Below are 24,695 nucleotides of genomic sequence, written 5' to 3' on the forward strand. Positions count from 1 at the left end.
CAAGCAGATGGAACAAGAGACGGAGTGCCAGTCCAGCTCCTCTTCTTTCTGCGCCATTTCAACACTCAGTGTCCTCAGCTGGCTGTCAGAGTGGAGATCTGAAGGAGAGGGTGAAGGAGGAAGTGGGGCTGGCTGTGTGAGAGACCAGGGAGGAGCTATCAGCTCTTTCCAGGAAGGGGAGCAGCTCTGTGGACTGGGAATGTGTGCTCTCATAAACAAGGAAGCAAATATCATCCTTCAGTAAAGTTTGTAGAGACTTTCTTCCTAACCTGAGGCAGGATGTTAATCAGGCTCTTCAGACTGACTCACGGGGACAGCAGCTCTGCTCTGAGTCTACTGGTCCATGATCCACTAAGCTTGCTCACACACTGAACTCTGCTGCCATCTAGAGGACAGTTAAGACCTACACACCCCAATGCCAGCAGACACACCATATAAACCATCAGAGGACGAGAGACATCGAGACAAAGACAGAGTTCACCTGAGTCCATCAAAGTGGGGCAGCTCTCCTCAAAGAGCCTGATCGCACAAACATCAAACGTTTGGTTGTAAACAGTCGACAGAGTACACGTTAAGAGACAAAAATTCACTCCCAAAGACTCCAGGAACTGTCAGAGACCAGAACTGAACCTCACAAACCTGACCTAGACAAAAACCTGAACCAGACACATCAGGAAGATCATTGAAAGGTTTTATGACTGATGAAAGGACAGGGACTCTGAATCACAAGCAGAGCAGAGCTTCATTTCACTCAGACACCAGCAGGGGGCGGTGCAGTATCAAAGGTTAGGGCTGAGGTTATTAGAGATCAGAGATTATAAACTGATAAGGTTTTACTGATACCAATGTCTTTATCAATTCTGCTTAGCAACAAGAAAACAGTTGGACCAGCTTAAATTATTGCTTCAATTGGTCACATATAAAAAAATTAAGTTATTTAAAATGAAGTTAATAAGTTCAATCAACACAATTGATTAAGTCAAATGAACTTAAGAATTTGATTGTTCTCAAATCAACATTTTGCATCAATCCGACTTAAGGTGTTCAGTTGTTTCAACTCAATAATTTGCAAAACCTCAAAGTAAAATCTGAAGAGGTGTTTTTATAATTCATTGCACTGTAATAATGTGACATGTTGTGCTGACTTAAAAGAATCTAGGAAAACAATTGCACTAAAAAGGTATGTGAATGTGACTAATAGTCTTAAGTTGAGTTTAATTTATATCTACTTGTAAAGTTTACTTTACAGCCTATTGAATTGGCTCATTTAAAACCGTGAGTGAGGAGGGAATGCAGTGGATATTAGACCCTGCTGTACATTAAGATGTCAATCTGCCAAAAGCACAAGCTTTCTGTGCTCCACATGGCATGGACCTGCTGTCTGTGCCCTGTGGCATGGACCGTGTACCTTTAGCGTGTTTAATGTTTTATATGTTAATAAATGAGATGTGTTGATGGGCTAAGATTATGATCAGAAATGACAAACTGGGTTTTGTCTTCAGTTATATTCAAATACCATTACTGAGAGAGTATTTTGATTGGATTCCTCGCTGCCATGACGCACAGGCAACCAGGCAGCCAGGACAAGCAGACTGTGGCAGCCAATGTCATGGGGCACAGCCAAGCAGCCAGGCAGCCTGTAGTGGCCGTTTATCCACCAAAAAAAGACAACAAAAAGTTTCAAACAAACTTTCACAAAAAAACTCAAAAGGCCACTCTTGCACCATGGGTTGTGGTTTACGCGGATGGGAAAATAAACATAAGGTCCAAACAGATGTCAAACTTTCACAAAAATGTGGTTTATTAATCCGAAATTCAAACAAACGAAGAACAAAGGAAAACTCTCCATGTGGCTCCCGCTCCGGTAAAAAACCATCTGCCCACCCAGGTGCATGCTGGTCCCTACCATAAGCTTACCTATATAACCTAAAGTGCCACTGTGCCAAATTTAAACAAATTATTAACAAAACAGCCAAACTAAAGGAATGATAAACTACTGAAATACTAACAAAAACGTAATCATAATTAAATCAAAATTAATTGATTTAAAAATAGTGAAAATCTAAACACTAAACTAAATTCTAAAAAAAACAAAGAAAAACACTAAATAGCTCCTACACAGCCTTTGCTGTGGAGTACAGACAGCTTGTCCATGCCATGGAGCACAGACACACTGTCCCTGCGTGTATCTTAATGTCCAGCAGGGTCTCATATCCACAGCGTTCCCTCCTCATCCACTGTTTTCCTTTTGGGGTTGCAGATTGAGTTGAAACAACTTACGTTGGACTGATGCAAAATGTTGATTTGAGAAGAATTAAAATATTTAGTTTAATTGACTTATTAAGTTGTGTTAAATTAACTTGTTAATTTCATTTCAAAGAACTTAATTTATTTAGGTGTGACCAATTGAAGCAATTCATTTAAGTTGGTCCAACTATTTCGTTTTACTAGTTGTACCAATGCAGAATTTCAAGTTGACATGATCCACAAAAATACATTGGAAACCTTAACCTAAAAATTTTGAGTTGGATTGATTAATAAAAATTACATCACTTCAACTGACTAGAGATTCCCTTTTTACAGTGTACCTGAATCAATTTGCTTTGGCACAACAGTTGATTAAGATGACAGCAAGAAAATTTATTTTTACATGCAAAAAAAAATTGTTATTTTTTTTTTTTTTTTTTAAAAAGACATGCTTAACACTGCACCATGAGGTCCTCTCCTTCATGGCCAAGGGGGAATGGAAGCGGCTTGAAAACATAATGGTCAGATGACAACAAATATGATCCAGGATACAGGAGTGTCTCACATTACCCCGTTCTCCCCTACTGTTTTATTAAATATCATGGACTGAAGTAGGCAGTGTCTTGAAGTGGTTATAGCATTACTCTGTTCATGAGCTAAACTTTTCTTTCATTTACCTGTTGGTACTTTGATATTTGGAGTTCTGCGCATTGTTTACAAAGACTTACTGTGAAATGTTAGTCTGTGACGAAAGCTGAAATTCTATTTTAAAGCTGAAGTTCTACCGATGTATGCTAACCGCTAGCATATCAATGCAATTTCCCACAGACGTTAGCATTAAGCTAGCGCTATTTCGTTAATATCGTTTTTGGTAAATAAGGAGATTTATACCGTGTTGAATGTATTGAATAGGAATCTCTTGTGAGAGAGTTACGTTCACTTCTTTGTATGTTCAGTTTTTCAGTAAAACTTTAAGCAGAAAATCCCTGAAACAGTTTTCTTTGGCAACTGTTAGCTAACTGCCTAGCTAAGATAGCTGCAGCAGAGTAGCTGACGTAAGGTCCAGCAGCTCTGGGATAACGTAAAGATTGGATAAGGGAATCATTTAGCATTAAGGCTAAAGATATCAATGGATTGAAACATTTCTTATCAACTGAATTTCAATTCCCATCCTTTTAACAGAAAAACTGAAAATCTACTCTAAAAAAAAAAAGAGGACGAGCTCTTACCTGCAAGTATGTGTCCAGGTAATCAGCCGCTCAGGTCTCTGTCCAAGCTAATCTTAGAATAAAGCGGGTCTCTAGTCTGATCCTCACCTCTCTGTGAAAACACTTCCTGTTTGTTTCATCTCTTTAACCCTTTACTCCCTGCTTCAAAAGCAAGTTGTCCTCTCACAGCCTGGTGTGGGCAGAAACCTGACAGACTAAAGATAATTAACTGTTTAACTCTAATTAACCGATTAATTAATTAATTGATTAACTTTTATAAGTCTTAGATAATTTATAATTCCATCCATGAATTTAATCTCATGCTGAGTCCTGATTGGTCGATCAGCCGTAAAGATCACACGCACACTCACACATGAATAATGAAACAAACTCCAGCTCTTTATCTTCATCACATGTTTATGGTCATACATGAACAAACACTGATCCCTCCACCACACACACACACACACACACACACGCACACATACACACAGTTCAACTTTTCACTTCAAGGCACATTAAAGGGACCAATCACTGATCATCAATACACAACGTGTTTGGTCTGCAGAGAAACACACACACATACAGCTCCCAGAGTCAACAAGGGGACAGCATCAGGACACACACACACATACACACTCTCTCTATTTTAATGACAGCTGATAGACCTGTTTTGATGCACTGATCAGCCAACAGCTGATGTTCAAGTCTTTGTTGCTAACAGCTGATCCATTCATCCATCCATCGCTCATCCATCCATCATTTTTTGGTTACAGCTGATCAGGATTTTGTTTTTACATTTTTAATAAACTTTGATATCATTCAAAAAATAAAGACATTAACATTAATCAATTAAAACCTGATTATCAACACACACTCACACCGTGTCACACTCGCACACACAGTCACACAGTCAGGGTCTGGTGTTGAGATCTGGTTCTGATGTGAACTAGTCCCTTGTTCTGATCCAGTTTAAGGAACTGTGAGGGTTAAGTTTGACCCTGCGGGGCTTCCATCCTCTCAGGTGTCACACACTGTAACGTGTGTGTGTGTGTGTGTGTGTGTGTGTGTATCTGAAGGATGTTCAAAAGCAGTAAAGTTGTTTCTCTGACTTTAAATAAATCTATAAATACGACCAGGAGAGATCACATTACCCGACAGGAGAGGTCACATGACCCGACAGGAGAGGTCACATGTCACACTGCTCTCATCCTCATACAGATCTGGACCTAGACTACATCAGGATTTGGTCTGTCAGTGATTTCTAATTAATCTGGATCAGAAAGGGGATCTGATCAGACCAGATCTTACCCCCCCTCCCCCTGTGCATTACCCATAACCCCACACCATTAAAGCCCAGCAGCCCTGATTGTCTCTGACTGATTAGAATAAAAAAGTCTGGTGTTCCTGCAGCAGCGTCTGACAAACAGACAGAGGCAGCTGATTGGTTACATACATCGTCCAATCACAGGCGAGTATTCAGTCTCTCAGGAAATAAACACAAGCGTTAAGTCGGTGTGTTTGTGCAAAAGAAGAATCAGCTGACGAGTCCAGCGCTCTGATCCGTGCAGACCGGAGCTTAAAGCTTCAAGTGTCAAAGGCACGTTGGGTTTTACTGTCATTCTGACTCCGCCCCCTGCGGTCGTCATGGTTTCCCCACATCCACAGTGATCCAGGTGAAGAGGTCCATCTTCTCCAGCTTCACCACGCGGTACGACAGAGAGTTGATCCCGTCCTTGTGCATTGTCTCCCTGGTGTGAGCGATCCGGTTAAACCTGAAACAGAAATTTGAGTTTTTCACTCTGAGCGTGCTCACATGAAGGGGGAGGAGTCATCACCATCCCACCAATCAGACACAGACAGGTCTGCTGTCAAGACCACAACAGCTTCATGCAGGGTATCTACTAAAATCCTGAGGTTGATTTCAATATCTTTGTAAGACTTTTTCAAAAACCTTTAAAAAAGTTTTAAGACTTAATCGCAACTTTCACTTGTTGTTGGCATCCACTTTTTAACAGTTGTAGTTTACATTTTTACAGAAATGATGTAAGCTAAGGAGGAATAAAGCTTGAAAGAACAAATAAAGCTAAAGGCAGGTTTATCCACACTCCCACAACAAGAAACAGCAGTTATTCGAGGACTTGCTGAAGAAAATGAGAAAATATTCAATCATTTTTAAAATTTAAGACATGTGCCGGAGATTGTGTGATTTGCTTTAATGTTGTATTTAATTTCTCTTTATGAAACTAGAAATGATGTTAATTTATAGCTGGTGTTTATACCACTCACAATCCTTATTTTTGCATTTAATTGTAACTAGAGTCTTTATGTATTTTATTTATTTTGTTCTTTTTTATTTTTGTATTTTTCTACTGACTCCATCGATTTCTGCTGTTAACACAACAATTTTCCAGTTTGGGATCAATAAAGTAACTCTATTCTTTTCTATTCTATTCTATTCTATTCTATTTTAGAACTTTATCAGCTGAATGTTTAACGTCCCAATCAGGGGACAGTTGCAAGGAGGAAAATAAATATTCATGGATATTTTTTGGGTCAAAGATTGAATAACTATGAAACTTAATACCTCATAAAACCACAATTAAGACTTTTTAATACTTTTTAAGACCCCACAGACACCCTGTCATGGTTCTGAAGCAGAGTCCACCTGCAGAACCCTCAGAGCCCAGCAGGGGGCTCCAGCTCACACTGTCAGGTCTCACAGATCCCAGAGGGACCAGGACAGGACTCAAATATCACACAAGTTCTTCACACTCTGTCAAGTGTGTGTGAGGTGTGTGTGAGGTATGTGTGAGGTGTGTGTGAGGTGTGTGTGTGTACCTCTGAGGATTTGGCTCATTCTTTTTGTCTCTCTGGTGTCGAATCATCCGACATTTTCCAACTTCACCACTCGGTCTGGAGATGCTCATCCCTTTGGACGCTATCCTGAAACACACACACACACACACACACACACACACACACACACACACACACACACACACACACACACACACACACACACACACACACACACAAACACACACACACACACACACACACAAACACAGAGTTAACAGTCGACAAAGAGTTACGTCAGTGCTGTGCTGATGGACGAACCTGTCCAAGAAATAACCAGGCAGTTTTTAGTGTGAAACACACTCAACAGGATCTCTGTTTGCTTCAGAGTGTGTTTGCTCATGTGCTTGTGTTTAAGTGTGTGTGTGTGCGTATATGTGTGTGTGTGAGTGTGTACCTGTTATAGATGTCATCATCCTCGCCTCCCCATCCCCAGTAGTTGTTGGGGAATCCGTTGATCTTCAGGAACTGTTCTTTACTCATCGAGGACACGCCCCCAAAATATTGATTGTAAGGTAGCCTGTATACACACACACACACACACACATATATATATATAATATTAACATCAAACATTATTCCAGCAACAGATGGAGTCACAAAGAGGATCTTTCTACCCTGAGAGGCCCAACACTCATTATCACTAACTGTGTGTGTGTCAGTGTGTGAGAGTGTGTGACCACTCCAACTCTTCCTGAGGAGTGTGTGTGTGTGTGTGTGTGTGCACTGAGTGACCTGCTGCTTGACTGCTTCAAAACAGGAAGCAGGACGATAAAACTACACTTCATTACACTCTCACTTACTTACACACACACAGACACACACACACACACACACACACACACACACACACACACACACTGCTGCAAAGTGTGTCTGGATATGTGCACAAGACTGTGACAGGAAACAGGAAGTGAGCAGCTGACAGATGGTGGGTTTCTTCCTCTGTGGTGTATGTCAGGAAGTTCTGTTCAAATCCATCAAGTGAGACGACGAAGAGGCCGGAGACCCTGACCCCGACCCACCACACCTTCATCACCATCATCGTCATCATCATCATCTTCCTCTTTTCTGTCTGTCTGCTAAGGGCAACGTCAGCAGAACGTTTCTTTCTCTCACAGGCTTTTGAAGTGTGTGTGTGTGTGTGTGTGTGTGTGTGTGTGTGTGTTTGTCTTTCTGCTGTCACCCTGTTTGTCTAAGGCGTTTAATCTTTGCTGATTCTTTGTTGTCTTTGTCCAGAAACAGATTAATAACTGATCTGTTTTACATCTGAATGATTAAACAATGAGACAGGGCGGCTTTGTTTGTGTTTGAGTGTGTGTGTTTGTATGTGTGTGTGTGTGTACCTGAAGCCAAACTTGTCCATAGACACACTCAGGTGTCGCGGCTGGCTGAAACACTTGTAGGTGTTGCGGTCGTCCATGGGGATCAGGTCTACGTCACTGAACACGAAGCACTCGTAGTCGTACTCCTTCAGGGCCTCAGTGTACCCGATGTTCAGCAGCTTGGCCCGGTTGAAGGTCTCCTCCCCGTCCTAAACACACACACACACACACACACACACACACACACACACACACACACACACACAGAGATAAAGACATAAGACTTGTTGTTTTTACTTTCACGAATGTGACTGTACTGTTGTATCTTCCTGTCTCTCCCAAATAAAGACTCACCAATTTAAAAACACACACCAAATCAACAATGTGATCGAAAGTGAAAGGTAAAACTGCAACTGAGTGTTGACGACTTGAAACTTTGTCGCGACATTTAATGACTTTTCAGACTCCTCTGCTGAGTTTTTTTCAAGAGCACCCATCTGCAGGGACTGAGCGTCGCCATATCGTCAACACGTAGCGGTAAAGGCAAACCGGAAGTTGGTCTTCTTCGTTTAATGTAAGAATGTGCAACTAAAGTTATTACAGTACTGAAGATTCTTTTGTTTTTGGAGTCCTTTTTTTCTTTCTTTTTTGAGTATTACCAAAGTACAATTAACAATATACACATAGTTGCAGCCAGGAACTAAGATACAGCAATAATCCAACAAAGATGCACAAAAATATACACATAACAACACAAGAAAAAGAAAAGTTAAAATATTCTTCGTGTTCTTTTTGACTTTTTTGGCACTGCAGTGCTCTCATTAAACTGAAAGTTGGACATATTTGAGATTTTTTTCTGGGCTCCATAACAAAATATGTTTTTATTTTCCTGTTTATGGTTAACAGAATTCAGATTGGCGCTATACCCCTGGTTGTGTTTCTTAACCATTTTTTGTTGTATTTCTGGTTTAAATTTTTGTTTTCTGTTTTGTTTCTTACATGAATTACCGTTTCATGTGAAACGTGCATGATACATGTCAACAGCATAACGTCTACAAAATCTGGTTACGTCGAAATTTCATTTGTGTTTCACTGAGATCTGGTATTATTGTCTCTAAGGGGAGCCTGAGTTCCTGCATGGTGTTGTACAGCTGAAAAAGTGAAAAAAAATAGACGAAGAAGACCAACTTCCAGTTTGCCTTTTTCGCTATGTGTTGACGATATGGAGACGCTCAGTCCCTGCAGATGGGTGCCCCTCGTTTTTTTTAAAGACGACAGTTCTTGCGACTTTTATGGAGTTTGGCGTCTGACGTCGAAGCGTGTTTTAAACGCCTGAATGAGCAGCGTGTGTGAGCCCCTCCCCTATCCAAAACACAGACAGTCCTCAGTCGCAGCAAGTGTGTGTCTAGTTATGGTCACTCCTGCAGGTCCCCAGCCCAGATGAAGGAGGAGGGTTGGAATTTAGACATTAAAAAAAACAAGCGTGGACAGAAGAAAGTTAATTTGTGGTTCTAAACATATTAATGTTTATTTCTCCCTCCTACAGGGATCCTATCCTCGGGGATAAATAAAGTATTGTCTATTCTATTCTATTCTATTCTACAGAGTCCATGACAATTACATGCAAATAGATTATTCTGCCGACTATACAGCAGCGTCATTTAGTGGCTTTTAGTGATTTCTGGGTAGGGCTGAACAATTAATCCAATTCAAACCGACATCGAAATGTTAAAGAATGCAATTTTCAAATTGCAAAGACTGCAATTTAGAAAACAAAAAAAAAAAAATTAAAGTGCATTTACTTTAGTTTGTGTTTTGTTACTGATGAGAGATCAGTATGATTTCTATACAATTAATATTTCAATTTATGTTCACACAGTTTCTCTTTTTCATTTTATAATAAAGTGTATTCCACATGTTGACATATTTCAGTGGTTGAGCCAGAGATTTGGTCTTATTCACATTTCTGCACTGTATTTTATGTGAGATCCATAGACGAGAGGATACGTATCTTTTTTTTTTTATTATTTTATTGTTCATAGCAGGCCTGTTGTTCTGCAGTGCTTGTTCCTTTCTCTGATTTTATTTAAGGTAATTAATGATAATTTATTACAGGTCTATAAGGCCTAACGTTAAATTAATCAGTCAATATTCTACTGTGATTGTAATAGTTAAATAAAGGTATATGTTATATCTAAACATGACACGCAAACAGGAAAAAAATATTTGTATGTTACACTATCCTTGTGTTGGTCATACTATAGAACGGTTTGTTGCTTGTGTTCAGTGAATAATGTAGAAAATAAACATAATAACCCCCCCAAAAATTTGCATGCTGAATCGCAATCGCAATATTGGTGAAAAATGGCAATTAGATTGTTTTCCGAAATCGTTCAGCCCTACTTCTGGGACAGATAATAGTGACTTTTCTTAGTGAGGAGTTGGTATGTTGAGACTCGCCGTGTTTGACTCAGCTTTAATGATGTTTTAAATGGGAAACAGCCTCATTCTTTCAGGTTTTTCATAACTATACATGACAGAAATGATTAAAATAATCTGTTAATGGTGGATTATTCGGGTATGTGGTAAAAATAAAGGTGTTAAAAACAATAACAATGTACACCAAATCAAACCGAAAACCATGACTACAAAACCATGTGAAGAACCGAACCGCGGATTTTGTGAAACGTTCCTTCCCAAGTATTTACTATATTATTACTAGGGATGGGTACCAAATCTGGTACTTCTAAAGGTATCAAAAGCCGCGTTTCCAGCAAGCAGACCGGTTCGGTTCGTCTCAGTATGGCGCCCATTTTACAGCGTTTCCTCTGACTTATCCCGGGACAGATCCCCAAATAACCAAGACAAGTTGTCCCAGTTTTTTGGACCTTTTCGTATGGGTGCCAGACTGAACCAATCCACTCTCAGAAGGTGGAGCTGCAACACTGCAGACCGTTGATTGGTTGAAAGAATCGTCACTTACCGTGACAACAGCTACATTCACAGACTTCTCTGAAACAAAGCTTGATGCACTTTGTACAGAGCTACGTGCCAATCACAGAGAGGACGAAATGCTGCATGTCTTCCATCATCATATACTTCGTTGCTAGGCGCTGCCCAAGTAGCTGCCTGTTGCAGCAGCTCTCTCTTCTTCGTCCGTTTCTTGTAATTTTTTTCGTCTCTTCTTCGACATCTTTGAATTTGGAGTGGATCATTACTTTGTATGGTTCATTGTTGGTCATGGAAACAAAACTTTTTGTGTCTTCAGTGATATTTTTACTACTTTTCTCCTGTGTTTGTCGGGAGTTCCTACATGTAACCATGGCTGCATTGTTTACATGTGAAATTAGCTGTTAGCAACCTGTAGCATTTCAATGCTAACTAGTGTAGGGCTTAATGATTTCCCTCAAGGTGAGGAGGAGGAGGTGAGGACGACGTGCTGGTTCCCCATCCTTGTTAGGAACGTAGGATCTATCTCCAGTGGGATGGACGAGCTAGCCATGCTAACCCAGCGGCAGAGTGGCTGCTGGAGCGGCAGAGTGGCATCGTACTGTTCACAGACGTGGCTGATGGAGCTGACATTGGATGCCGGCGCCATATTGGAGGAGCTTCACCTGCTGTGAGCAGACAGGATCCAGGAGACAGAGACTGAACAGACTGCTGAAGAAGCTCAGTCCTGGACCCTGTGGAGGTGGAGGCTGGCTGGGCTGGAGAGCGGTGGACGGGATGACGTCGTCTATTTTCTTATGGACCTTTTTGCACTTTCTATACACTTTTTTACTTTTGTTTTCTTAAATGCTGCGGTGACTCCTGAATTTCCCCTCGGGGATAAATAAAGTATTTTCTATTCTATTCTATTCTATTCTATTCTATTCTATTCTATTCTATTCTATCATTGCTCTTTGTTTACTGTGTTGCGTTTTTCTTCTTCATTGGATTTATCAGCGGGGCAAACTGTCATGCTGTTGTTTAACAGCTGCACCTTTCAGCATCTGGCTTACACACCGCCTACCACGAGAGGGCACAGTTTGCTGTGGAAACACAAACGGGATCAGGCTTAACTGTACCAAACCGTGCAAAACTGTAATAAACCGACCCGGACTGCTTGGTGGAAACACGGCTAAAATCCGTCTGAAGTACTGAGTACCGATTCTTGTAAAATCAAACGGTGTCATGTTTCGATACCTAAAGGCATCCTATGTGACTGTGAGGGAGTGGAAGAGTGGTCAGTTTTCCATGCTGGACATGAACACAGCATTGCAGGTTTATATGTTGAGAAATAAATTTGTTAAATTAAAAATAATATATTTGAATAATACACAAATTCATATTAATTGCCACAAAAACACATAAAAGTGCCCAAAACTGGTACCGTTGAGTACGGATACTGAATGTGATGTACCAGACAAAGGTGCCCATCCCTGTGTGTTTACAGCAGAGTGTTTGTTCAGGGTCGGAGTGATCTGACCCAGTCTGCAGCTCATGGACACACAGACAGAGGGAGAGGGGTGTGATGGTGTCTTTGTGCGTGTGTGTGTGTGTGTGTCTCCTTCCTCAGGTTTCTCTTTCAGGTATTGTCTGCAGGTTGCTAGGTGACACCTGGGCTGCGCTCTCAGGTGTGAGGTGTTTGTTACCTGTGAGGCTGACGGAGAGCTGCCTCGACACGTCAAGTCTCTGAGCTTAGTGATCTCATTAAAGAGTCCAGCTTCAGGGGCCGTTTGCACAACAACAGTTTTAGGGTGAAACGCAAAAGTTTTGTTGCATTTCAACGCCCACCTCACACTGCACCTCGTGTGTGCGCAAACAACAGGACAACAGCACCGTTGTTACGATCTTCGCTAACAACCGTGTCGTGCTTGTGCTGCTCAATCTGCTGAATCTTTTGACTGTCTTTCAACAAAAAGTGCATCTTTGACTCTACTTTTTAACTTAGTATTCCCCAACACACCAGATGATCGGCTTAACTCTACTTCAGTGGAGATCTCCCAAAAGCGGCTTCTGGACAGGACAGTTATAGCGCCACCTACAGGCCTGGCATGCTTACTACAGCGTTTTCAGTCCATCAGCGTTTCTGTGTAAACGCAGATCTTTTTCAATGCATTTTCGGATGAAACGTTGTCGTGTAAACAGGGCCTCAGTCTGAATAGAGGTCTCACCTGTAGATCAGGTGACACCTGAAGCAGCTAGTTACCTTGATTACCTGGTGACATCACAACCTCTGCCTTCATTAACACCTGATCACTGCTGCTCAAGTACGGACCAGGGTCACATGGTCAATCCGTCATTTGGTTTGTGCTCAGGTGTGTGTAAGTGTGTGTAAGTGTGTGTGTGTGTGTGAGTTTTTATGTAACCAGAGCCTCCCAGGTGTTTCAGAGTTAAACCTGCTCCTCACACAGGAAGAAGAAGCAGAGTGAAATAAAGAAGAAGAAGAAGAAGCAGAAGAAGAGCCTGATTTACCAGAGCAGCCCCATCTGACAACACACGATGCTATTGGCTGACACCGAGCAGGGGGCGGGGCCAGCATCTCCAGCAACCACAGCCATTGGTCAGAAGTGCCTGACATGCAGAGGGAGGGGGGAGGCGGTGTGAGTAAGGTGGGGGAGGAAACCAACAGAGCTACCGTGACAAAGGAGGAAGAGGAAGAGGAGGAGGAAGAGGAGGAGACACAAGAGAGAAGAAGAAGAAGAAGAACTGTGAGTCAAACAGCAGAAGAAAAACAGTTTAAGAGCGGAGCTCAGTGCTGCTCATGTTACACATCTGTGTCCGTTTGTGTGTGTGTGGTTAAAGAGGAACACATGCAGCTTACACACACACACAGACACACACACAAAGTTACATCATACTGCTAAACAAAGCAGCTGAAACATTAGCTCCTGTTAGCATCACAATGCGACTTGTCCAAAGCTGCAGCTCTTCGGCTGACGTCTTTAAATGAATGTTGAACTGATTCAGACAGAAATCCTTCAAAGAAAGATTTTACTATGGACAGACTGAGTTCATATTTAACTTTATATTTAAATAAACGTGTCTGTAAAAGGAGCTGCTTCAGTCTTTGAAGTGTTTTTCAGTGGATGTAAAGAATAAACGCTTGTTTGACGATTGTTTGGTTGATCTGATCGGACGTCTGCTGGCTCTTTGCCCTCAGAATCTGTTAATGTTTGACAAACACGATCACCCTGTAATTACCCAACATACACAGCAGAGTTCAAACACTGCAAATCACTGTAACACACCCAAACACACTGCATTCACGCCTGGCTGGTCTGTGTAAAGTGTGTGTTTGGGTCTGTTGACTCTCTGACATGATTGTAATCACAACTCCTGTTCAGAGCTCACTTTAAACACCAGAGCTCATGTGTGTGTGTGTGTGTGTGTGTGTGTGTGTGTGTGTGTGTGTGTGTGTGTGTGTGTGTGTGTCTGAAAGGATTTGAATGTTTCAAAGCAGCAGGAGTTACCAGGATGTCTCCAGGACCTTAAAGGACCTGCCCCAAGCTTCCACCAAGAGAGCTTCACACTTCACCCTTCACCTGCATCAATGCATTCAGGTTACCCACAATGCACCTGCTGCAGTGTGTCGCCTTCACAGTGAGCTCAGAGAGCGTACCTGGTTGATGACGTAGACTCCATAGTCCAGCTGCTGCCTCTGCAGGATGGGGTGCAGGTAGTGCAGCCAGTACTTGAGGTGCTCGTCTCTCTTCCTGAAGGGGATGATGATGGCCACCTTCTGCACCGCCACGCAGTCTGGGGGTCTGAAGCGCCCGCCTGGCTGCAGGGCCGGGTTGTCCTTCTTTATCTGCTCCAGATTCACCTGGGTTGTGAACTCCACCCGCAGGGGACCCACTGAGGATGACACACACACACACAAGACGATATCATACACACTGCAGAAGCTGCACTGACGCTTATCTAGATCTGTGATTGATTAATGTTCCTTAAACCCCTGAATAATCCACAGACCAGCTCTTAGCAGCTTAGCTTAGCTTAGCACATGAAGTTTGTCATCTGTTTTGTCTCAACGGCGACCCTGAAGTGAGCACATTAACATGAGCAGGAAGAGACAGACTCTAGTGGACACTCGGGGAACTGCAGTTGATTATAACGGCTCTATCTGATCATGTGGCGTTCACTGACTGATAACAGCTCCTTGTTTCACAGTGTTTAAAGCAGATCTATAGCGTCTTTGTGTCTGTGAGGACCTTTAGGACTCTGGCCTTTAATCGGAGGAGTGATAGCCTCAGGTTGAGCTCATAAAGTCTGAGGTATAAACCGTGTGTTCACTCTGCAGAGAGTGTTGTGGTGGGTGTTATCATCCGAGGGCCTGAGGGGGGCACAGCTGAGTACACATGGACTCCATCAGACTGATAATAAACCTCACTAATCATCAAAGTTATAAAAACGGGTCCCGGGTCAGCTCAGGTCGGGGAACGCAGCAGGAGGCAAAACGCTCTCAGGTCTCAGAAAGTTTCCATGGAAACTCTGACTACAGCATCAGTGAAACAGCACAGAAACATCTGGTTCCTGTAGTCTGAGGAGCAGAAAGAGGAGGAGGAGGCGTTCTGTGTGTTTCAGGCGCTCTCTTATAATCTGGCGTGCCCGGCTCCTCTTGCTTTTTGCTCTGCTCACTCTGAATGGAAATCTCCAACTATCCCCGACATGCTCATTTGATTACCAAATCTGCAAACAAACAGTTTAAGGAGCCTGAGCCGGTCTCTGTCTGAAGACCTGACCTGTACCCAAATCTAAACTGTAGGGCTGGGACTCTGAGTGCTTCTCAATGCGTCAACTTTGTGCTTCCTCCGTCCTCTCTCCTCCACGACACCCGAAGTACTTTCCCAGTCGCCATTTTGAAGACTGTCCCAAAGCAGTAATTGCGCTCAGAGGAGAGAGGATGGAGGAGACTGATCAGAGGAGCTATGATCGAGGAGACACGAGAAAGTCTTTGCGAAAGTCTTATCACTGACAGACACGCCCCCATATTGAATATCACTCTCTGATTGGACGCTGCAGCAGCTCAGACTTCACATGAAACTTCACAAACACAACAGAGTTTAATGAAAGAAAAGACGAGCTGAAAACAGGTACAGAGGATCGTTCAGACACTGATCATAAATCTGGTAAAAAGTGTTTGTTGAGAGTTAAAAGCACAAAACACTGAACACAACCATCATCAAATCAATATAACAGAGGATTGATACAGAAAACTGACTGATCAATAATAACTTCCCGAGACACAATAAGGTGGGTTATATTAATAAGCTTCAGAGTTCATGATCAGATGAGCTCTCGATTAAGGATAAATAATTCATAAATAATCTCACAATTACGCATTTTACCAGAAAAGTGATCCATGAGCTTCTAAACAGCACAGAATAAGCAGAGAGCAGGTTTTCTTCATGGTAACGTGTTTGTTAAACTGGTTTAAGGAACAGACAAATCTCTGTTACTGTTTCTGTTTGATCAGAGTTATTACAGCACACATGTACAGACGCACAAACAGCTGTTAGAGCTGACTGACAGATAGAATAGAATAGAATAGAATAGAATAGAATAGAAAATACTTTATTTATCCCCGAGGGGAAATTCAGGAGTCACCACAGCATTTAAGAAAACAAAAGTAAGAAAGAGTATAGAAAGTGCAAAAATGTCCATAAGAAATTAGATGACGACATCCCGTCCACCACTCGTCCACCACTCTCCAGCTCAGCCAGTCTCCACCTCCACAGGGTCCAGGACTGAGCCTCCCCAGCAGTCTGTTCAGTCTCTGTCTCCTGGATCCTGTCTACTCACAGCAGGCGAAGCTCCTCTGATGTGTTGCGGCGTCCGATGTCAGCTCCGTCAGCCACGTCCGTGAACAGCATGATGCCGCTGGGTTAGCACGGCTAGCTCGTCCATCCCACCGGAGCTAGATCCCACGTTCCCAACAAAGATGGATGGAAGGACAGGTCCACGTCGTCACCTCCCAGCTCACATCCGAGAACCAGCACGTCGTCCTCACCTCCTCCTCCTCAGCTCGAGGGAAATCATCAAGCCCTACACTAGTTAGCATTGACATGCTACAGGCTGCTAACAGCTAATTTCGCATGTAAACAATGCAGCCATGGTTACATGTAGGATCTCCAGACAAACACAGGAGAAAAGTAGTAAAAAATATCGCCGAAGCCACAAAAAGTTTGGTGTCCGTGACCGACAATGAACCATACAAAGTGATGATCCACTCCAAATACAAAGATGACGAAAAAGAGACGAAGAAATTACAAGAAACGGACAAAGACGAGAGAGCTGCTGCAACAGGCAGCTACTTGGGTAGCGCCTAGCAACCTAGATGATCCAGAGGTGATCAGCTGATGCTGTCATCAATGAAACACGTCGCTTTATGTGACACTCCGAAGGCGAAGATGTCCCATTGCTCTAAAAACAAATCTCCTCCATCCTCTCTCCTCTCTTCATTTCCTCACGTCTCTCGTGCATCTCTGGAGGGAGGGACTAAGACGCAAGTGAACAACACAAGTGGAGGAAGGAAGGATGGAACTTTGGCGCTAGTCAAAATTCAATTTTGACTAGTCAAAAATACAGTTGGAGATATCTATAATTCAGTTTTTACTAGTCACAATGACATTTAGAGACATCTGTAACTCAGTTTCCACTAGTCAAAACTGAGTTACAGATATCTGCAATGACTCCCTGAAAGCTTCACCTCGTCACGCATCCTAAATGTCACTTGCAGATATCTCTAAATCAGTTTTGACTATCCAGAATTACAGTTAAAGATATCTTAAATGTGATTTTGACTGTCAGAAATGTGTTCATGACGCCGGACGTGCGAGGCTTCCCATTGGATACTGACCCAAATAAACTGGAGGAGAGAAGAGAAAAAATCATTTTGACAGTTTTCTTAGCAGAAAAAATGGCGTTTGCGGTCATCGACAAGATGTTTAGAAAATGCCATGAAAAAGAACGAATTTGACTTCGTGGGGAACAAGAGCTATGTTCACTGGAGAGTTGTGCAAGAAATCTACGACTTATGTCATCATTACAGATATCTGCAACATCAATTCGCCTAGTCGATACTGTTTCAAGATATCTGTAATAACATTTTGACCAGTCAAAATAAAAGTTTAAGATATCTCGATATTTGAGATATCTCTAACCACAATTAATTTAAAGACATCTGTAACTTGATTATAGATATCTGCAACTAGATTATGGCTATCAACAAATCTAGTTGAAGATATCTACAATTTCATTCTGACTAGGTGTAATTCCAGTTCAAGATATCTATAACAGCATTTTGACTGGTCAAAATGTGATTAAAGATATCTTTAATGGAAGGGGGTTGAAGACATCTTGATTTGGAATTGTGACTAGCCAGAATGAAATTGTAGATATCTGCAACTAGATTTATGGATAGTCATAATTTAGTTGCAGATATCTACATCTCACATTGTGGCCATCCATAACTGAATTTAAGATATCTGTAACAAGAAACCCCACACACATGAATGGGGAAAGGGGCGTGATTTGTACTAGGAGGAATTAAGTTGTGGATATCTGAAATTACAATTGTGGATAGGAATAATGTCATTGTGGATATCTGAAATGTTCAATTTGACTAGGAAGAATTGAATTGCGGATATCTGTATTACATATCCAGACTAGCTATTAAATGTTAAAAGGGCTTGCCATAGGAGTCAGCCTTCTCACTATATGATTCACGCTGCTCTAAACTCCTCTGTTTGAAGAGGATGCTACATAAGAGCAGAGCTTCAATAGTTTGACGCACAACATGTCATGTCAACGCCAGAAAAGAAAGAAAGAAAACAGCTAAGGCAAACCAACTTAGATAGAGAGAGGGGTGTATGGTTTTTGAGGTTTCGATATAACGCCCAAGTACGGGACTTAATTTGACTTTGAAAAATATTAAAGCTCACAGGAGCATACTTAACGTTGGGGGACAATCAGGAGAAATCACAAGCCAGGAGAACAGCGGTAGAAAGGATTAAGAAAATGGGAGACCCCCTCCTTATTCGATGGGTAAAAGTGACGAGTTCATGTATGACACAGATTAACAAAGACAAAAACTAAAGACATTTTCGCTATCATTTAAGGTTATTTTAGTAAGTTTTGTAAACTCACTTAAGAATTTTAGTCATTATTTTAAGTAAAACCTCTTTTTTTTCTTATTTTATTTTTTCAACAAAAGTGTTTTTGTTAACTATAATAACCCTGATATATACACGCATGCATGTCTGTTATTTGCTTTTATTTAAGAAGCATTTTTATTGTCTTCTTTTAAAGTTACATAAAAAAATAACCTGTTTTGTCAGCCAGAGCTTGTTGCAGACAAATTTCATATTTACAGTCAAATATTTAGCAAAATAATTAAATAAATAAATAAATGGTGCAACCAAATCATGTGCTCGTGCGACCAACTGAGAAAGTTGGGTGCTACCAGTGAAAAAGTTAGTGTAGAGGCCTGCTTACTAAACTGGCTTTAAGACATAATCTGTTGATCTGCAGATTAGGGATTGATCAGTTCAGGGTGAGTTTCAGCGGGACCATTAGACGCTGGTCTGACTTGATTCTCACCCTGGGCAGACCCAGCTGGTTCTTCCTCCTGAAGCAGACACAGTGATAAGAATCTGGATCAGCTGCTCCTGTCGCTGAGCTGGTCTCAGGAAAACCAATACCTGAGGAGAACTCAGGACGACAACCAGCAGAGGAGGGAGCATCCATCACAGCTGGCGCCAGGTGAGAAATGACTCCCACTAACCATCCAATTAGAGGTGTGCTCTGTGTCAGCTGATACCAGGTGTGACAAGGAGGACACAGTGTCTCACACAGACAGGTAGCTGCAGGGTCTCTCAGGTGTTGGGGAGCCGTGTGATGAAACCTGACACGGGGCCGACGAGATAAAGACACAGGTTTGTCTCTGAGGCTCAGGTATGCTGTTGAACCTGGTCTGTCGGTCCTGTCCCATCTGCTGGGGGGCTAAACAACACACCTGTTCAGTGTTTTAGGGACAAAGTATGAAATTTAAACTGAGTTGCACAACAGCCAGCTCAGGTGGAGAGCTCTGATTGGACGAGCTCTGACATGAGGAACATGTGTCGCCTCAGGGGGTGATTTTACATACTGTTCCTGTGTGTGATAGTGGACTTTCCAACATCGGTTAATGTATACGCTCAGGTGGGAAAGCCAGAGGAGCAGGTTGTGCTGGTGCAGACATGAAGACAAACTGGATTCTTCTGTCAGCTCCAGGCTGCTAGGCTGACGTGTGAAGGTCAGATCACACCGCCTGGAACCAACACTGGGGTCTGTATCAGTGGGGGGTCCCCAAAGTAGGCCTGTCACAATAACAAATTTTGCTAGACGATAATTTTCCAAAATATTATTGCCGATAAACGATATTATTGTCAATATTATTTTGATTATTTTTCCATTTTTTCATTGATGTAATTATGATAAATGGGATAATAAAGTGAGTACACCATATCAAAAGCAAGAAACTTTAATTTCTTAAGAGTATTTAACTGTAATTAAAAGGTCAGGATCTTTTAAATAAAATAAATTAAACAAAAAAATATAATAATTTTAACAAACCAGAAAGAGAAAAAAAATACAATGAAAATGAAATGGACTCTCTTTTAGAAAAAAATACATGTCAATGAAAATAATTAATACTAATCAAAAACAATAAAACATAGACCCTGTCTCTAAAGAAAAAACGAAACTCCAAAAAAAAACAATAAAAACTATAGCCTAAATAAAAGGGAGTTTATACAGTTCCTGAATTGTTTGTAACATAACCTTTTTCCCAGTCAACCCGTACTGTCTGTCAAACATTTTTAACATTTCTGGCTTTCAACCGTATTGAAGGGCTGCATTTCTTTGTCACCCACCATTTGGTGCTTTTATTTCTATTTACTTTGCCGACCAAAAGCCTCAGTAAGAGCGAATTGTCAAAGAACAAGGCTCCGCTGCACCTCCCCTTCTTCTTCTTCGTCGCCACTATTTTCAAACAAATGCGACATATCAGCTCGTTGGTGTTCATGGATTACACACTGTTCATTCTGATAAAAAAAACAAAATATTCCCACACTGGGACTGTGGCAGGCGGCTTAAGAACCGTATCTTTGGTGCCATCACTCATATTAGCGTGTGTTTCCTCCTCACCCCGCAGGACGCTCACTTCAGCTCTCTCCGTGTGTACGCGCAAGCAGCCCCGTCTTCACCCTAAAGATTGCATTTTTGACAGATGCTCACTCCGCTATAAATCCGCTAAATAGAACCTATGCACCCCGATGTTAGGAAAGATAGACGTAGTGAGCCATCTTCTCATTCAGCCTCTTTGGTTGAAAGAGAGGAGGAAAACAAACATGCATGCACGTGTCAGTTTATCGAGGCAGGCAAACTTATTTATCTTTGGTTAATTGATTTATCGATTACTGTGACAGGCCTACCCCAAAAGCTTCTTAAAATCCAGGGGTTTGGTCCTCAGCATCGTTAGTAGCCCCTGACCAGCACCGTGGGTCTGTGAGAAGTCCACACCCTGACGTGCAACTCCCCCATCCACACCCCATTCAGCGTCACATCTCTATCAGCACACTTTAATGATTTCTGCTGAGTCCCTTGATCCAAACACAGAGACTCTCCATATTTACAAACCATGATCAGTGTTTGAGTTTTAATCATCAGGTCCTAATTTTAAGCTACCGGAGCCGTGTGAACGCCGTGTGTGTGAGCGCTGTGTGTTGCATCCTGTTTGACAGGGAGGTCCTGACTCCTGACAAACATTAATAATCATTATTAATCCTCAGGGTAATGACTACTCTATCACTCTGACACTCCTGAGCTTCTCCAACCTCAGTTTACATGGCATGAGGAAAAGTTCTCTGAACTCAGTCTGTAGGAAGACTGAAAACTTCCTGAGTAGACGTACACATATAGGCTGTTTAGAAAGGCTCTGGGAGACAATAACAATGATTATACAACACAATAATAATAATAATAATAATAATAATAATAATAATAATAATAATAATAATAATAATAATAATAATAGACTGAGGGATGAGAAGAATGTGATGAAGAGATGGATCAGTAGTACGTGTTCAGGGAACTTCCTGTCTGGTTTCCAAAATGAAACACTAATAGCGGGTCAGGAAACACCTCAATCCAAAACTATTTACAGCAAGATATTTCATCCACTACTGTAAATTATAAACATAAAATGAGTTAAACTTTGATTTCAAAATGTTTGATCTGTTTTCTTCGATGAAGACCCCTGAGGTGACTGAACAAGAATAACCACGGTATCAGGGGAGGCTGATCCAGGAAACACGACAGCATACGACCATGAGCCGTCTAATACACGTCAGATAAACTTAGTATCTTCTAAGTTTCTATTTAGCCAGTTTGTTATTTTGTCTGTGAACAACATAACTCAAAACTATAGTACGGATCTGGATGAAATTTTCAGGAAATGTTCAAAATGGGATAAAGAAAGAAGTGATTAAATTTTGGAGGTGTATATAATCCCAGGATAAATGGTCGGATTGCTTTACAAAAGAATGCAAGACAAGGTCACCATAATTTCTGACGGATGTAAAAGTATGATCCAGATCCTGTCAGTATTCTGGATATTAAGATCTGGAATATGAAATATCAACTGGGTCATCATAATTTTCAACACTGTCAGGGACCAAATTATGGTACAAACCTGCAACTAACACCAAATTGTAGCAAAAAGTAAAAATATTGGTGACACTCACATTATTCTTGGTGGAGGTCTGTGCTCTCTGAGTGCTTTTCTAGTTTGATCTGGTTTTGGACTGGTTTTGTATATGTTGATTTGGTTCCTGTTTTTTTAGTCCCTTTACATGTGGTTTCTTGTTTCTTTATAAGTGTTTTGGTTTTGGACTGGTTTAGTCTGTTCTGGTTTGGTTCCAGTTTTTCTGGTCTAGTTTGGTCTGTTCACATATTTTTGTTTCTTCATTGAGTGTTTTGATTTTTGGTTTGGTTTTTATCCAGTGTCTGTTTTGATCTGAATTTAATTGGCTTTTTGACTCTTGTTGGTCTGTTTTGGGATGTTATACTCTGGTTTTGTCTGTTTTGATCTGGTCAGGATTTAGTACTGCTTTCTCACAGCAGGGGTCTCAGGCTCTGGAGGATACTTCTGATTTGGTTTTAAGTTTCACGTTTGATGTTGCAAAGCGTGCTTCCTTCAAGCCCTGTGCAAAACTTTTTATGAGTCTGTCTGAGATTAATCATTCACAGACTGTCTCTGAGAAAGTGTGAAGACTCATTTTGATGTGAATGAGTGAAATAGACCTCACCCCGTCCACAGACCTCCTGTCAAACCCTGGTTTGTGTTTCGGTCCCGTTGTCCGGGTCTTACCGAGCAGAGGAGATGTCTCCGGGCACTTCTCCAGCTTCTTCACCGGCGGCTGCGTCTCTTCCGGCTTCGGCTCTACCGGGGTCTCCGAGGGTTTCTGCTCGGGCTGCTGGCTCCCTTTGGGAACCTCCTGGGGCTCAGTTTTGGAGCTGGTTTCGGTCCTGGTCTGGTTCTTCTGTGCCAGGGTTCTGAAGGGCTGGTTCCTCTGAGTGCCGGTGTGCTGCTGGTTCTGTACGAAAGCGACCCGGACGTCCATGGAGCGGACGTAAAAGAAGACAGTGACTGCGATGTGGAGCAGGCAGAGCAGCACCACCAGCTTACAGGTCCGGTGCAGGAGGTTAAAGTTCCCCGTGGAGTCCGTGGGCATCCTGGCTGCGTCGATAATCGATTAATCGATGGGAAATTGTTGGAGCTGGTTCCTGGAGGAAAGTGAACTCTTCTTCTGTTAGCAGCCCTCGGGCTCCATTTCCCTCCTCTTTGAACTAAACTTTCTGTGAAACAACACCCACTGACAACGAGACTGAGGCCGTGGAAATAACCCGAGTGACGCGGAGAGTTTGAGCTGTTGCCGTTAACTGCTGACGCTAACTGCTATCAGACTTAGCACCTCTGGAACTCAATGTCTCCGTCACGAGATCCGTTAAAACACCGGAAAATTACAAATACCCCAACTCACCGACAGCTCACACGGTTATAAAATCAAAACCTGAGTTCAATCCGACGAACACACTAACTTCTGGTCGTCACACTAACTCGGACAAGTTATGGAAAAGTCGACAAACTTTACTGCCCAGGCTCCCTGTCGCTGCTTCAGTCACCGCCGAGGGTCCAAACTGTCAGGGTAACGAAACCTTCCACAACACTTCCGGTCTGCCTTTCAGGATAAAACGGGAAGTCATACACATCCGACTGGATTTTTATTTGTGTTTCCATTTAGGAAACGTGAGCTGTGAATTGATAACACTAGATTTTTATTAAGATTAACTCTGAAAGTGGTGTGTTTGGACACCGTGGAGCCGAAACACCAGAGAAGATTTGGCGAGGCTGATGAAAGAAAGAGTCAGACTGAGTGAGAACACTTTAATGACAAAATGACCCTAATTATTTTAATACATGGAGCTTATACAACTGACTCATAATGATTAGACTGAATAAACTCCTCTTTATTGTGCAGGTATAATTTGAATTTAACTCAAAGACAAGTTAAAATGAATAAACAAAAAATAGTGAATTAACTTTTTCATTTCATTCATTTTATTTGTCCTTTTTCATCTTTTTTTTTTTTTTTTTTTTTTTTTTTTTGTGCATTCATAGTCAAAGGAGGAATAACGAGTTGTGCTCTTTTGCATTGATCCGTTTGCTATCCACAGACCAACTATGCTTTTATTTTGAAGTTTCCCACATAGTTTTTACCCTTTTTTTACTTTTTGGTGAAACTTGCGGAAAGGGGCGTGGTATCAGTGTGAGTCAGTTTGTGACGTCACCAACCACAAATGACAGATCTGTTGATCAGTGATTGGTGGTTCGTTGATGGCGTCACATGAAATCAGGGGAAACTCTAACAAATAAATAAATAAAGATTATGTATGTTTAAGTTTGTTAATTTGAACAAATCTGTTCTGTTTTCGTATTGTATGAAGTTCTTCGATAGAAATGAAAAAA

General features: G+C 41.7%; 1 protein-coding gene across 1 annotated transcript; it reads right to left on the minus strand.

The window, feature by feature from the left end:
- Positions 1-3,863: 3,863 nt before the first annotated feature.
- b4galt1l (DP-Gal:betaGlcNAc beta 1,4- galactosyltransferase, polypeptide 1, like) lies at positions 3,864-23,896 on the minus strand. Its single transcript, XM_074674770.1, has 6 exons — positions 23,037-23,896; positions 14,244-14,479; positions 7,661-7,848; positions 6,712-6,834; positions 6,297-6,401; positions 3,864-5,230 (listed from the first exon to the last, which is right to left on the minus strand). Exons 1-6 carry the CDS (start codon positions 23,398-23,400, stop codon positions 5,101-5,103), a joined length of 1,146 nt encoding a protein of 381 aa, XP_074530871.1. The 5' UTR covers positions 23,401-23,896; the 3' UTR covers positions 3,864-5,100.
- Between the last annotated feature and the right edge of the window lie 799 nt (positions 23,897-24,695).

Source organism: Halichoeres trimaculatus, unplaced genomic scaffold, assembly GCF_033239565.1.
Source record: "Halichoeres trimaculatus isolate MK-OKI-2021-1 unplaced genomic scaffold, fHalTri1.1 fHalTri1_scaffold_7, whole genome shotgun sequence".
In the NCBI taxonomy this organism is placed as follows: Eukaryota; Metazoa; Chordata; class Actinopteri; order Labriformes; family Labridae; genus Halichoeres; species Halichoeres trimaculatus.